This window comes from Drosophila bipectinata, chromosome XR (genome assembly GCF_030179905.1).
Source record: "Drosophila bipectinata strain 14024-0381.07 chromosome XR, DbipHiC1v2, whole genome shotgun sequence".
In the NCBI taxonomy this organism is placed as follows: Eukaryota; Metazoa; Arthropoda; class Insecta; order Diptera; family Drosophilidae; genus Drosophila; species Drosophila bipectinata.
In genome coordinates this window covers 24980641-24995057 of record NC_091735.1, presented here as the reverse complement: position 1 = coordinate 24995057, position 14417 = coordinate 24980641, and the positions used below count along the sequence as shown (strand labels likewise).

General features: G+C 42.0%; 7 protein-coding genes across 7 annotated transcripts; 4 read left to right on the top strand and 3 right to left on the bottom strand.

Annotated features, from left to right (window-relative positions):
* Nucleotides 1-3315: 3315 nt before the first annotated feature.
* LOC108123797 (uncharacterized) lies at nt 3316-4508 on the bottom strand. Its single transcript, XM_017239106.3, has 2 exons — nt 4134-4508; nt 3316-4077 (listed from the first exon to the last, which is right to left on the bottom strand). The coding sequence occupies exons 1-2, from the start codon at nt 4173-4175 to the stop codon at nt 3337-3339; spliced, it is 783 nt and encodes a 260-aa protein (XP_017094595.2). The 5' UTR covers nt 4176-4508; the 3' UTR covers nt 3316-3336.
* A 593-nt stretch (nt 4509-5101) lies between these two features.
* LOC108123884 (uncharacterized) lies at nt 5102-5817 on the top strand. Its single transcript, XM_017239284.3, has one exon. It carries the CDS (start codon nt 5125-5127, stop codon nt 5779-5781), a length of 657 nt encoding a protein of 218 aa, XP_017094773.2. The 5' UTR covers nt 5102-5124; the 3' UTR covers nt 5782-5817.
* Nucleotides 5818-5929: 112 nt separating this feature from the next.
* Nucleotides 5930-7041, top strand: LOC108123882 (neuferricin homolog). Its single transcript, XM_017239283.3, has one exon. It carries the CDS (start codon nt 5987-5989, stop codon nt 6839-6841), a length of 855 nt encoding a protein of 284 aa, XP_017094772.2. The 5' UTR covers nt 5930-5986; the 3' UTR covers nt 6842-7041.
* Nucleotides 7042-7095: 54 nt separating this feature from the next.
* LOC108123885 (COMM domain-containing protein 3) lies at nt 7096-7943 on the top strand. The gene is made up of 2 exons (XM_017239285.3): nt 7096-7266; nt 7323-7943. The coding sequence occupies exons 1-2, from the start codon at nt 7098-7100 to the stop codon at nt 7784-7786; spliced, it is 633 nt and encodes a 210-aa protein (XP_017094774.2). The 5' UTR covers nt 7096-7097; the 3' UTR covers nt 7787-7943.
* Nucleotides 7915-9373, bottom strand: LOC108123881 (uncharacterized). Its single transcript, XM_070282973.1, has 3 exons — nt 9205-9373; nt 8541-9107; nt 7915-8480 (listed from the first exon to the last, which is right to left on the bottom strand). Exons 2-3 carry the CDS (start codon nt 9084-9086, stop codon nt 8166-8168), a joined length of 861 nt encoding a protein of 286 aa, XP_070139074.1. The 5' UTR covers nt 9087-9107; nt 9205-9373; the 3' UTR covers nt 7915-8165.
* A 59-nt stretch (nt 9374-9432) lies between these two features.
* Nucleotides 9433-11851, top strand: LOC108123880 (zinc finger protein 431-like). Its single transcript, XM_017239280.3, has 2 exons — nt 9433-9547; nt 9607-11851. Exon 2 carries the CDS (start codon nt 9723-9725, stop codon nt 11709-11711), a length of 1989 nt encoding a protein of 662 aa, XP_017094769.2. The 5' UTR covers nt 9433-9547; nt 9607-9722; the 3' UTR covers nt 11712-11851.
* Nucleotides 11852-12680: 829 nt separating this feature from the next.
* Nucleotides 12681-14382, bottom strand: Rai1 (Rat1 Interacting Protein 1). The gene is made up of 2 exons (XM_017239101.3): nt 13366-14382; nt 12681-13308 (listed from the first exon to the last, which is right to left on the bottom strand). Exons 1-2 carry the CDS (start codon nt 14058-14060, stop codon nt 12876-12878), a joined length of 1128 nt encoding a protein of 375 aa, XP_017094590.2. The 5' UTR covers nt 14061-14382; the 3' UTR covers nt 12681-12875.
* Between the last annotated feature and the right edge of the window lie 35 nt (nt 14383-14417).

Sequence of the window (14417 nt, the reverse complement as noted above, 5' to 3'; positions counted from 1 at the left end):
GTAAATGCCACATCATTTTCGTGTAAAGCCTATTCAATTGTTTGTTGAACATTTTTTGAAACATTTTCTTTACCAAAAAAAATATATATATATATTAAAACGAGAATGAAAACCAAGCTCACACAAAGTTACGCCAAAACAAAAACCCAAGAACAAACAAAAATTTATATACATTTATCGAAGGAAAAAATATATACAAGAAAGAATTAACTTTTAGTAATTAATGTAAGCAAAGACCAAAAATGAAATTAATTTTTGAAAGTGGAAAACTAACAGAAAAATAGCCTTACCAACACACACACTCACTCTTATAGAAACAACAAAAACAAATTTTCAGCTCTAAACTTTTTATATTTTACGTTACGTATTTCCCCTACGTTGTTCTACAATGTTTCAAAATATTTGAAAGTAAACAACTAAAATAACTGAAAAAGTAAAAAGTGAGTACATGAAAATGGAGTATAAAGCAGCAACGAGTAACGAAAATATTTTTACAAATCTTGAAAAACGAGAAAAACAGAATTTTTTCAATGCAAAAAACAACATAAATAACAAACTAAAAAATGCATAACGCTTCCGACAATAAGCTTTGGCCACACTATTATATTAAAAATAAAAAATAAATCGAAAAGGGAACGGAAATGGGAATGGAAACGGAAATGAAGAGCTCGGAATTTTTGTGTTATCGAAAATAAAACGTAACGCCCAAAAAAGAGAAACAAACGTAAGAGAAATATTTGCCCAATTTATATACTTACAGATATATATACGTATATATATATATATATGTACATATATGTATATATATGTGTAAATACCTATGTACTTATGTAGTAGCCTTGTTCTACTCTATATTTTTAAACGGAGTTGTATAGCAAATCAGAATCAGATCAGCAAAGCAAATGTATTTTCATGATACGCATTTGAAGCGAACATATCAAAAACCCCGATAACCGATTAAAGTTTACCGATAACCAATTACCAATTACCGATTTCGAAAATGCGGAGAATACGAAATTATCTAGATTCTAGAAATTACCGATTGAATGCTTTAGCTCTTAAAACATAAGCACGATTAATAATAAATATTTGGAAGCTGGAAGCTGGGGAAATGTGTATTGAAAAATATTCGCAAACAAAAAAATTACTGAGTAAAAAACAAACCTAAAATAATGTTCTTAAGCTGTTTCATCATTTATTATTGAAATATATTTACAAGCGCATTTATAACGCGAAATGTGAAAAGCAAAATATGCAATTAAAGCCACAAGAAATACCATTAAACAAAAAAAAAAAACAAACTGAATCTAAATTAAGCATGAATATTTTTTGCTGTGTCTTAGTCCATGTGTCGTAACGAATTTATTGAACTAAATATTATACATTATTAAAGTAAAAATTAAAAAAAAAAAACTTACAAAACAAAAAAAGACAAAAAAAAAGAAACAAAACAATATATCCTTAAATTTTTGTGTTTAACGTAAAAAAAAACAGACGAACAAAATTTCTACAAAATTAAGCACAAATTTTTTCAAAGGAAAAAGAAACAACCACGACAAAAACGTATAAAAAATACTAAGAATTGCCTTTTACTTGTATTTTATTTTCTACTATAAAATAAAGATTTGAATATTAATAATATACAACACGCTGAATTCATAAAGAAAATTTTGCAAACAAAAATGCGCCTAAAAACATCTGTGACTAATACGAAAAATATGATTAAAAAATCTGCTAAAGAAAATGATATAAAAACTCCAATGAAAACAAAGTTAAAAAATGTGTACAAGAGATTTCTTAATTTTAAAAATAAAAAATAAAAGATGGCAAAAACACACACATTGATATGAAAAACAGACACATGTAAGCGAAAACCTATACATATATATATATATATACTAGCTACCGTTTAACTAAATATTGAAACAGTACATACATTCTACATATGTACAGCTGACACACTCACATACACACATAAATGCAAACATAGTTGTATTTGTATGTGCATCATACTTGAGTAGACAACAATTTATACATTAGAATTTATGTAACAGCTACTTTTACTTATACATACATACTGGTACATACGTGTATTTGTATAGAGCAGATTACGATATATATACAAAGTATTTAGACGATATTTGACAAACGTAAGCCCGAACACAGCAATTTACTTATATATAAACAACCAACCAAACCAAACAGAGTTCTTTTAAAACAAAACCCAAAATGGCATTCGAGAATCCCATTTTTGGTACGAACAGATCAACAATTATGAAACGAAACGAAAACGGAAACGGAAGTGAAAGTGGAAACCGAAACGATAACGGAAGCAAGGAAATTGTGGTGGCAGACGTGAAAGCCCCCTTAAATACAATATATATACACTTATTTAAAATATTAAAAAAGATTTAAATATATATATGTGCATATATATATACATATATACATACCACTAAATAGTTTAAATGTTTATTTATTGTATTTGAAAACGATGAATGATAATGAAACCAAATTTAAATAAAAGTAATAACTCAAACAAAATGTATATTTATTCTCTAAACTGCCTACTGGCAGTGAGATTCGGAAGTTTGGCAAAGATATAGATCCTTCGGGTTAACGTATTTATTAGTATGTTCTCATAAAATTATTTCTACTCTTCGACTTACACGGTTTTTGAAGGGGATCCCCTAGAAAATTTGACAAAAAATCGAAAAATATTTTTGGTTCCATATTTTGATGCAGAATGATAGCAAATCGACCCAGAAATCATTTAAGGTATTCCGCTTATGAATCGGATAAGAATTGACAAAGATATAGCCATTCCCGTGGACCGTAGGGGCACTTACACGGTTTTTGAAGGGGATCCCCTAGAAAATTGGACAAAAAATCTAAAAATATTTTTGTTCCCATATTTTGATGCAGAATGATGGCAAATCATCCTAGAAATCATTTAAGGTATTCCGCTTATGAATCGGGTGAGAATTGGGAAAGATATAGCCATCGCCGTGTGTCATAGGGGCACTTACACGGTTTTTGAAGGGGATCCCCTAGAAAATTGGACAAAAAATCGAAAAATATTTTGGTTTCCATATTTTGATGCAGAATGATGGCAAATCATCCTAGAAATCATTTAAGGTATTCCGCTTATGAATCGGGTGAGAATTGGGAAAGATATAGCCATCGCCGTGTGCCATAGGGGCACTTACACGGTTTTTGAAGGAGATTCTCCAGCTTAGGAATCTGATGTCGATGTCTACATGTATGTAGTTCGTTGAAAGAAATCAAGTGGAAATATGAATGCATTTAGTTTAATGTTTACAGGTTGCAAAGTTTTTAGAAGAAAATAGTATTGATGCAGGTGTTGATACTGGCATTAATATCGTCAAAGCCCTGTACGGCATGCGCGGTGGCTGCATTAGTGCAGGAAGTGGCATCGTGGGCCACGGCGGGCACACTGCGTCTCAGACCGATTAGGTAGCGCAGGGACTTCTGGCCTTCGAAGGCAAACAATCCGATTTTAGCGCCCAGCTTGACTTTGCAGGTATTCTTCAAGGCATCGCTCTTGTAGGAGTCGCACTTTCTCTTCAGCTTCGCCAGCCGGTAGGCATCGAGGATCAGCTGGAACACCGCACGCTTGGTATTCAGGATTATGTTGATGGAGCTGACGGCGGCATCGCGTCCACAGCCCACGAATTCCAGCGTGGTGTCCTCCACGATGCCGGCAATGTGTACCGACTCCCTTGCCACGCACTCTTCGCTTTCCACCGCCCGTCGTTCGATATCCTCGACCAGTTGCTCAAGCTGGTGGACCGGGTACAGGAAGATCTTCAAAAGTTGACGCTCCGTCAGCAGTACGATTTCCTTGGCCAGGGCCTTTGACTTGGCAATGATCTTGGAGACCAGCTTATTCCAAATTCCAAATTCGGCAATTGCCACGGTGCCATCTTCCGCCAGTTCCAGTTCCAGTTCCAGGTCCATGTCTATGCCAAAGTCCAGGCTAAGATCGATTCCCAGCTCGTTGGCCAAGTCCAGAGCAGTTGCATCTTGGTCGTTCTCCAGGGGCAAGGCAGAGATCTAAGGAAAAGGATGGGTTTATAGTTCTGGTGGATTTATAGTAAGGGGAGACTTACAGCTGCCACGGCCAGGGCCAAGACTAAAATTATACTCTTCATGATTGATTGGAGGTGGTTTTGCAAACTCTATGGGCACTGCCCTTGTCTTTTATACAACTTGGAGACCTATCCGGCTCCCAAACTGGCCCACAGATATGCCGTATCTGTGGGTCAGTTAATTAAAATATATAATTCAAGAGTCAGCTTTTATCGGTTTATTTGGTGTGGTGTGCCTGAATGGAAAGTATTTCCCATTATTTGGTTTCTGTCTTTGTTTTGGTTTAATCAGAATTATTTCCTCTACCTTTTTCTCCAACTGCCCCAAAATAAGAGTGTGGAGAGTGCTGGGTGCCCGATAAGGTGGCAAATTCTATTTCCCTTCTGGTCGGGGCGATAAGGACATCTATTACTGGATTCACTACTTGAAATCGCCTCCAATCTTTAAATCTAAATAATGCCTTAATTATAAAAGATAATGTCATATAATTTATGGTCCGCACTGGGCTTCGATTAAAAGTCATTTCGATGTCAGTGCAAAAATAGAGGTGCCATTCAATCAACGACTCACTTGAGACATTTGTTTATTATTTTTAGTCGGTTATTGGGGGAATCCAAGTATAGCAATTGAACGTTCTTTTCAATGGCTTTGAACTTTATCAATAAAAAAATTCAAATAATTAAAGTTATCTAAATATTGCGTATAATAAATTTTATAGCATAATATCCATAATATTCGCCACCTTTTCATGTTATACTGTTCTGTGTACTGTTCTTTGTGGGATTATGCGACTTAGCTGTGTGTTTAATCTAAATCCCAATAAGCAAACTCTTTGAATAGCAGTTTGGGAATGTAAAGTTCACGCGAAGAATGATTTATAAGGCAGACCATGAGTTTATGGCCGCCAATTCAGATAATTCTGATTAGCACGCCGACGTCTGAAGTCTGGATTTGGCGGGGTATAAATACGATGACACCCTGGGCCAAAGAAACATTCAAATTATTGAAGCCATGAAGTACGCCGTAGTTATTGTCCTCACCCTTTTCGTGGCCAGCGGCTGGAGCCTGCCGGCCGATGGGCCAGCCCAGATGGACGCTCAGGTGCGCAGCGTTGTGGACGAGCTGACTGATCTGGGCAAGTCAACTGGTGAGACCCTGTTGCACCAGTACGAGGAGATTATCGTGGAGCCGCAGCAAGAGTTGGAGGAGGCTTTGGACCAAGTGGAAGCCCGTCGTGCTGAGAGCCCCGAGTGCGTGGCCGCCGAGGATGAGGAGATCGTCCGTATTGTTGACACTGCCCATGAGGAACTGATCTCCTGTGGAGTCGTGGCTGCCAAGACTTCTGCCGAGATCGCTTCCGACGTGAGTGCCGCAACCCAGCAGCTGATTTACGGTGGCTATAACTTGGGAACCACGTATAGCAAGTGCCAGTCGTACAAAAATTCGGTCCTCAAGCAGTCCTGCATGGCTAAGTTTTACATCCAGGCCTCCGTTTACCTGATTAGCGCCCGTTCCTCGATAAAAACCATTCGCAAGTCCACCAGTGAACGCATTCCCGCCGTTTTCACCGATGGAAACCTTTGCACCCACGGCGCCTCAGCCACTGCTGTATTGGGACTCCAGGAGGTTAACAGCCACATTGATGCCTGTGTCGCTCGTCGTCGTTAAGGTTTTCTAATAAAAACGTGTAGTGCAAGTCTAAAATTTTGTTTGAATTTTTTTTAAATTTGGCGCCTAATAGTGTGGTGTTGCACAGGTGAAACACTTGGGCTTTACAGAAGCTCGTAACAGAAGCACAACGTAACATGTAACAGCTACGTAACGTATTTAGGCGCTCCCCCACATTGGAAACAAACAGCAACAAATAAAAAAAATGTTTGGCTTATTAAGACCGGTGTTTAAATTGCAATTTCTATTTGTGATAGCCGCAATTCTGGTTGGAATCTACCAAACGGAGATCAAACAGTTTCTACGTCGATATACGGACACCTATTTGGACCAGGCCGGCGGCGGTGACGAAATACCGGTGGCCTTTCAAACTGGTGATGTCACTCTCTTCACTGCAGCTGAATTAGCCACTTTCAATGGTGAAGAGGGGCGCCCCCTCTACTTGGCCCTGCTTGGGTCTGTATTCGACGTGACCCGTGGAATTAAGCACTACGGAGCCGGCTGCAGCTACCACTTCTTTGTGGGGCGAGATGCCTCCGTCTCTTTCATATCCGGGGAATTCGAAGACTACGATCCAAAAACGGCTGACGACGTTCTCGCCTTAAAGCCTGATGACCTTATTGGTCTGGCTGGTTGGCGTGATTTCTACCAAAAGGACTATATATACAAGGGCAAGCTGATAGGACGTTTCTACAACGAAAAGGGCGACCTGACCACCTATCATCACAAATACCTGGCGCTTTTAGAACAAGCGCAGGATGCTAAGAAGGAAGCGGAGGAGCTGAGGAATCGGTATCCCGGCTGCAACATCGAGTGGAGTGAGGCGAAGGGCACGCGGGTGTGGTGCACCAACACCAGCGGCGACGGTAAAACGCGCTCCTCCTCGGGCTATCCACGGAAGTTGTATAGTCGGGGCAACAAGAACTTCCAGTGCGCCTGCGTCCCAGAATCGGAGCTAGATGAGATCGATGCTGGAGGGAAAACTGCCCACAGGGATGTAATGCTGAAACCGTACGATAACTGCCAACCCAGAGCCTTAGAATGTTTTTATATAGTCTAGCAGATAGCTCTAATTTTGTATACAATTTCTAGTGATGTGAGATGTGTACAGCGTGCTTCACGTTATATCTTAAAAGCTTACAGCTGTTACGTTTTATACAAATTAAGTAAAGAGCTGTTAAGCCATAAAAGAGTGCTGTTGAACGCATTGCTCACTTGTTTTGTTTACAATTTTGATAATAAAAATATTTATAAAAGACATCAGCTAATCCTGTAATTGATTCGGCGAAAGCCTACTATATCTTGCTCACCGCCTGATGGCCGACACTGCGGTTAAGCTGGCAAGTCTGGAGATGGACGAGGGTGTCAGTCTCCTGTCTGATACTGTGGTGGCGGGCCTTAAAAATCTTGGAACCATTATCTCGCCAGTTCTTACCAAGACACTGATCGCCAATTCCATGAAACTGACGCTTCATCCAGATGCAAGTGAGTATACGAAACTAAAAAGTTTTATCTCGACTGATTAGCTATTTAATCCGCAGCCATAGCGCCAGTTCCGGAGATTTATGCTACAAACGCCGCCTGTGCAAAGCAAAGCGAATATGCGGTAGTCACCCTATACGCCGTGGCGACCAAGCATGGCTGGGATGGCCTTGCGCTGCGCCAGCAACTGGAGAACCTCTCGATCCACACGACGGCAGTCGACGAGCTAGCCCGCGTCTACGAGGACAACCGCAAGGACCTGATTCTCCGGCAGCTGCAGTTGGGCCACAACTTCCCTCACATTACGGACGTTCAGTGGCGCATTGTGTCCGACGTGAAATCCTCCACCTCAGATAGCAGCACGGGGGTGGCCAACTTCTTCATCAACCTGGGCCACTTTCGGCAGAGCAGTGGTGAGCGGATCACTGTGGTGGAGTTTGTTTGCAACGCGGAAGAATTGCAATCACTGATTAATCGGCTCAAGGAGATCGAAAGGCACTGTGCCCAGATGGCGGTGGCCTAGGCATTTATATTTTTAATCTATACAGGTTTTATATCCTACGTGACGACCTAGGATCAATAAAATCGCAAATCAAAATGCAAATCTAAGGATATTTAAGAGAAAAGGTATGTACATACGGCAAGAAGATATTAAATTTTTGATGTTGAGGGAAACAGAACTCTTATCGAATATATTTCGCAGCATATATAGTTTAACAAGCCTATATATCTATACACAATTTCGGAACAGAAAACCTAAACAGTTAACACAGTCATCATCACTAAAAAGCTTCTTCATCTTTATCGTCAACTTCTTGGCGTGTGTTTGCAACTCTTTTCCTTTCAATCTACCTATATCTCTTATGAATTAGATTCAAGGATAATCTAAGTATGCGATCGCTTTATTGTGGCAGTTCTTGGAGCCCAGGGTGACCAGGCGGTAGCAACAACTCCACCACTTGCGCGTAGTGACTCGGCGCTGTACAATATATGGTGCCAGAGAAGCGGGTGCGATCGTTTTCTTCAGGAGCTATTACACGGCAGTTGTTCTGATACGACAGGCGCATGTTCAGTCCACGGAAGCGATGGTCTTGTTTGTAAAGCGTTGTTCCCTCTTTGGGCATAAAATATGGGCGTCCGCTGAACGGATTTAGAAAGTCTGCCCAGTAGCCAAGCGATAGAAGGCGATCGCACATGTCCCGAGCAGCGAGCACAAACTGGAGGAAAGGTAGGACATATTACAATGTTGTGGATGAGAAATGCGCCACCAGACTCACCTTCGCAGCACCCTGTTCAATGTCTCCTTCGTGGCTAAGAATCAGCATTGTGATGTGCGTATCGTTCTCGGCAACGGCGCGAACTGGAAAGAGTTCCATCAGCGACTCGCGGATGAGTAGTGGACACGGGCAGCAAGAAAACTCTAAGCGCGATTTGTCCACATTCGGTTCTTGGAAAAAGTTCACTAGATCAGCCAGCGGCCCCAACAAGCCGACGGTGGTGCTATCGCCTTGCCAGGCGGGTCCCGTGGCATTTGGCAGGAAGAATCTGTTGTTCTTGGACGATGTCAGTTCCCAGTTGAGCTCGCCCTCGAGGCTATTCATGTCATCATCGTCCAGGTCCCGTGATTTGGAGACTGTCTTGTAGGACTCCCCCGCATCCGGGGGGGAACCGTTGCGCTTAGAGTAGTTCGCCCGCTGAATGGCCATGGGAAGGCCATGTCCATGGGCAAGTGACTGGGAACGAAGCAGATCGGCTCGGATAATTGCCTTGGGCAGGCTGCCGGGGGCAATACTGCCCAGTACGCGACTCAGGGGACGCGACATAATATTATATCATAGGCTTTTCTGCAAGTGCGTAATATTCGTTGGCAATGAGAGCGCCCAGTTTGTGGGCTACCCCTCGCCCAAAATACCCCCAAATAAGCGAATGAAAAATACTTACCTTCGCGTAGGAGACTGGAGGACTAGAAGAAGAGAGATGAGCTGCACAGGATAGGCGTTTTTGGATGGTGCTGTTGGTTCCGGAAAACTATCAAAATTTACGTTGAATTTAGTTTAGAGATTTTTGTAGTCTAAATGGAGTGAACCTTTCCCGGTGTCACCTAGCCAAACGGCTACTATGTAGTTTATAGCTATTTCTCCAGTGTTGAGAAGCAAGGAACAGCTGATTTCATCGAAAAGTGTTGCAAACGTTCCGCAGAGAATGTCTTCACAACACTGCATGCCAAAAAACGCAAACAATAAGATATTCTCTTTAGAAGCTGTTTATTTCCCGCATTTTTTAAGTAAGTCATCTATTTTATTGTTTAAGTTACCTTCTAATGTCGTTCTCTTGCGGTTTCAGAAAACAATGCGGAGCACTTGACCTGATTAATGGATTCTAACAACCCCGTGGACTTTGTTGTTAAGCCGGACTTCTTGTAGCCGCTGCTGAGCGCCAATTATTCCAATTGACAGGAGATGGCGCATCCTGCTGTCTTGAGCCGCCACGTACCTATAAAGAGTGAGGCGACCGAAGAGGAGTACGTTCTTCAGGAAGCGTTTATACAAATTTCGGGCAAAAACGATGTGCTGCTCAATAAACTCAGGAGCAGTGAAGAGGAAGGCCCAGGATTCGGAAACAAAAACACATTCCTGGTGAAAAACGAGCCCATTGATGAAGAACTTCTGGCGTATGGCAGCTTGGAACAGCCCCCCAGTCCAAGTGAGAGCATCCACTTTGAAACCATTATTAAGGAAGAGGTCCCAGAGCTTCCCACGGACGTCAACGAAAACTGCGACGATGAGGAAAGTTTGCTCGAAAGAGTAAGTGATAGAGATAGTAGCTGCCACGATGACGATGACGATGAGGAGGACGATGAGGAGGACGAATACGTGGAGTCTCAAGATAGTTCTGAGTACTCCGAAAACGAAGGCTCGGGTTCATTCAAGTGCTCCCGTTGTCCCAAGAGCTTTAGATTTGCCAAAAACCTCAAGAAACACCTAAACGCTCACCCGTCTGACACGGGAAAGCGAACCTACAAGTGTAAACACTGCCAAAAGGTCTATACGCAAAGAGCACGCTACAAAAATCACCTTTCTACCGACCATAATGATGAGGATTCGGAACTAGAATGTAACTCCGATGACGAAAAGATTTACAAATGCGCTCGTTGCCCCAAGACGTTCAAATATTTGTCAAATCTGCGAAAACACGCCCGGATGCACACTGCCGGGCTTCCCTACAAGTGCAAACGCTGTCATATGACCTTCTCCCAAAAAGCCCGTTACGAGACACATAAGCGTGTTCCCCACAAAGCGGATGGAACGCCTATGGATCGCCCATTCAAGTGCCCAAAGTGTGAAAAAAGGTTTAAAAAGGAAATCCAAATGGTTCGTCACGCTCGGAGCCATAAATCTAGGAAAATGGCCAGGGGTAAGACATCCTTAAAGGAGGATGTGAGTACAGATTCGGAGGTATCGGAAGAAGATGCCGAATGTTTTTCAAAAGAACTCCAGGACGACGGCACATATAGGTACAAGTGCCGATTTTGCAACAAAAGTATTAAACACAAGTGGAATTTTAAGAGGCACCTTCTTCGCCACGCGGAAAGTCGTTCTTATAAGTGCGACCGATGCGACGCAGCCTTTTTCAACGAAAAACGCTACAATAAGCACTTATTGCTGATCAAACCTGATGGAAAGTGCCCGTCTGCTTCCTTTCAGTGCACTCAGTGCCTGGCGACTTTTGAATCGCATCAATTTCTGACTCGCCACGTCCGGAGACATGACCCAAACTGGTGGCACGAATGTCTCATATGCCAGAAAACGTTTCAGAGCGCCAGTGGCCTCAGGAAACATCACAAAGTTCATATTTTTCCTAGAGAGCCCCCGAAACAACAGGCGCTTTCACACCACTGCAGCGTTTGTTCGAAATCCTTCGCGGCAGCTGGGCACCTGTTAATACACATGCGGGTGCATACGGGCGAAAGGCCATTCCAATGTACTGAATGTGCAAAAAGTTACAAACAGAAGGGGCAACTCGCTGCGCATATGCCCACCCATACCGGAGAGCGGAAGTACAATTGTGTACAGTGTACCATGTCGTTCACATACAAATCTTCACTCAAGCGGCATGTAATGAGCGTACATAGTAATGGGATGCCGTTTGAATGTCCGGATTGCGATGAAACCTTTGATTCAATGTATAGGATGCGGGAGCACAAGAAAACCCACTCCACTGAGCGTTACAAGTGCTCCGAATGCCCAATGACCTTCGTGTCGGAACACGGCCAGAAAACACATAGGCTGATTCACCTAAAACCACCTGTTCCAGCTAAACGATTCCAATGCCCTCACTGCCCCAAGACCTTTGCCAGAAATCAAGGGTTGAAGATGCACAGGATAGTCCACGAGATGCCCAGCTCTGCCAAAAAAAAACCCGAAATAGAATACGCAACCGAATCCTGAGAGCTAAGTTTAAAAACATTATTTATTTTTACTTTAAGAATAATGTTTACTAATGTATCCCCTATTTTGTACAGCAAGCTTTATCCAATAATATCAGGGCCAATTGAAGCTGGAATAGGCCCGTATTATTTCGCTGAAAATGTTTTAATTGAATAATTTCTCTTTTGTTTATGTTTGCCTTAGGGATGGCAACTATCGATATTAGCTTTTTTCCGATTTCCGCCGAATAATTTTGTTCGATTTCGATAAAACTGGTATGCAATTCGATAGATTTTGGGGCGCTGATTCCGAAAATGTTAAGCGATGCCAGATTGGGCCACAAATAACCGAGATATAGAAAGCCCCTTTCTAGCCCGATCTGGCAACACTGCAGATCGTTGCACTGATGGCTTAGAACCCTACGACTCGTTTAAGACATCACTCGTCCAAATCGAACGTTAAATGGCTGAGAAACTAATAAAAAAAAAAAAAAGTTTGCGGCCCAGCAACTTTCTATTTATACTTCTCCGAAGCTTGAACCGGTTGCGAATTATAAGATGGCGGGTGCATCATGTTTCTTTGCGACTTTGCCTTTGTGAATGAATTCTCCGATTTCGACAAAATTGGTATGCAGTTCGACTAACATCGAGGCGCTGATTCCAAAAATGACCAGCGTTGCCAGATCGGACCACAGACGACCGATATATGGGCTCTAGAAAGCCCAATTCTGGTCGGATCTGGCAACGCCGCATATTTTTGGAATCAGCGCTTGAATGTCCACCGAACTGCATACCACGATATCGATATCGATTTTTCGATATCGAACAACTCATTTTCGACTGATTTTTCGAAAATGGTGAAAATGCTATTTCCGGCCTAAAGGCAAATGTTCTATACACGTGGTGTATAGCCTTTCCATTTTTGCGAAGCTTTAAAGCTATATGTTGGATGCGGCAGTCACACTGACAAACCCAATTAGAAAGTGCGGCATTTTCAATTTAAAATTTATTTAACTATATAGTTTTAACACCAAATCAGCATAGGTAGAAAATATAAGATTTGACAATACAATGTCGATGTTTTTAAAAATTGGAACCTCATTTTTACTGCAATTTGAACCTGCATTTATATCATGTTTCCTATAAGCTTCAAAACATGACTGAAAAAAATGAGTTTTCAACCAAACTAGTCTTTCAAAAGCTGGCGGTACCAATCGGGAAGGATCTGGTTCTCCTTGCCGTGCAGCACCTTGTAATAAGTACATTGCTCCTGGGCCAAGAAGTCCACCTGGACAACGGCAAATGGATCGTCGATCGCCTCCATGAGGGTCTTGAGTTGGCGCAAGAATATCTCCAGAAATGTGAGCATGGCCGATGGACTCCAAGGCTTATTATTAGGCAGATCGCGTGTATCGTATTGGCGAATCTCCTGCACCACGCCGTTTTTGTCCCTCATACCAGCGTAGATCGTCTTGATGCCGACTAGAAAAGATTGGCTCCACCAGCTGGCCGTCTTAAAGAATTGGAACGTTTTTTCTTGATGGGGGCTCCTATTGTAAGGTCCAGTCTTCAGCTCCACAAATTCAAGGCGTTTATAGATGAGGGGATCTTGGAAATTCCTGGAAAAGGATGTGGGTGAATGGATATATTCAACTACTATAAAAAGGTTTATTTACACTGGCTGAGAACTGGCAATGGTGTCCATTTCGGCTCCATAAATCAAACGAAGTCCATTTATATTTTTGCGAAACATGCAGTTAAGTTCCGCGCCCTCGTTGACAGGTACATCGGTTAATGGCTTACCGCATGGCTTGTTGCTGGTAAGGCACTGCTCAAACTTGTAGCCCCAGGAGCATATGTCCAGTTGTTGTGCTGTCAATGAAGCCTCCCCCGCCAACTCTTGCTCGGTGTCCTCTTTATACACATAGATCGTGCCGTTCACACGGGTAGCCTTAATGCGAAGATCTTCCTGCCTCTCATATTGCATGCACATTATTTTTCTGAGGACTCCTCGCCATATTATGAAATCAGCATCAAGTTGGAAGGTGTCTCCCTTCCGGACCAGAAAATCCTTTTGATGACTTTCTATATATTTCAGAATGTACTCAAGGTCATTCATGATGGCCGGCTTTCTTCGAATAACATTTTCGATTCCTTGGTTCAAATCGATGGGCACTTTTGGGATGGGATCGCACAGATAAGTGGCATTTCGTGCGTCGTCGTGATACTTCCAGTCGGTGATACTGAAAATGCCGATGCACTCAGCGGCCGTCATCTTCGGAAGAGGGTGTCGGAAGGGCCATCCCTTCAGCCTATGCTGGTGCCACGGAACTGGGATTATTCCGTTTTCGAATAAATTTTCGTTCCCCATGATGCTATATGAATCGGCAAAAGAGATTTGAAAAGATCCACTTCCTGGTACTTGTCAAAATATAATGGGACCAAGTTCAAAGCAAGCTTTTTCATGAAAAAGGATGGATTTTCAATACGATGTTTCCAGCACTGGAAAAGTCGAAAACATGTTTAAACTTGCGCGTTAAATAACTATTTATGAATCGATATATCGATATTATATTCCAATGTGAGAAAATATGAATTTGATGAAAACCAAAAGCACAATTTGTATTTTAGAAAATATTCTGTACTACTTCGTATCTATCTGGATTATCGGGTAAATAGAAGTTGTTTGTATTTATTTTTAAATATGATAAATGACAAAGATTCAAAA

Coding starts and splice junctions, on each gene's coding strand:
- LOC108123881 (XM_070282973.1), bottom strand. CDS start 9,086: ATGTCGCGTCCCCTGAGTCGCGTACTGGGCAGTATTGCCCCCGGCAGC. Junction 8,481..8,540: donor TTGAACAGGGTGCTGCGAAG/GTGAGTCTGGTG, acceptor CCTTTCCTCCAG/TTTGTGCTCGCTGCTCGGGA.
- LOC108123884 (XM_017239284.3), top strand. CDS start 5,125: ATGAAGTACGCCGTAGTTATTGTCCTCACCCTTTTCGTGGCCAGCGGC.
- LOC108123882 (XM_017239283.3), top strand. CDS start 5,987: ATGTTTGGCTTATTAAGACCGGTGTTTAAATTGCAATTTCTATTTGTG.
- LOC108123885 (XM_017239285.3), top strand. CDS start 7,098: ATGGCCGACACTGCGGTTAAGCTGGCAAGTCTGGAGATGGACGAGGGT. Junction 7,267..7,322: donor GACGCTTCATCCAGATGCAA/GTGAGTATACGA, acceptor TTTAATCCGCAG/CCATAGCGCCAGTTCCGGAG.
- Rai1 (XM_017239101.3), bottom strand. CDS start 14,060: ATGGGGAACGAAAATTTATTCGAAAACGGAATAATCCCAGTTCCGTGG. Junction 13,309..13,365: donor ATTGCCAGTTCTCAGCCAGT/GTAAATAAACCT, acceptor ATCCTTTTCCAG/GAATTTCCAAGATCCCCTCA.
- LOC108123797 (XM_017239106.3), bottom strand. CDS start 4,175: ATGAAGAGTATAATTTTAGTCTTGGCCCTGGCCGTGGCAGCT. Junction 4,078..4,133: donor TGGCCCTGGCCGTGGCAGCT/GTAAGTCTCCCC, acceptor CCTTTTCCTTAG/ATCTCTGCCTTGCCCCTGGA.
- LOC108123880 (XM_017239280.3), top strand. CDS start 9,723: ATGGCGCATCCTGCTGTCTTGAGCCGCCACGTACCTATAAAGAGTGAG.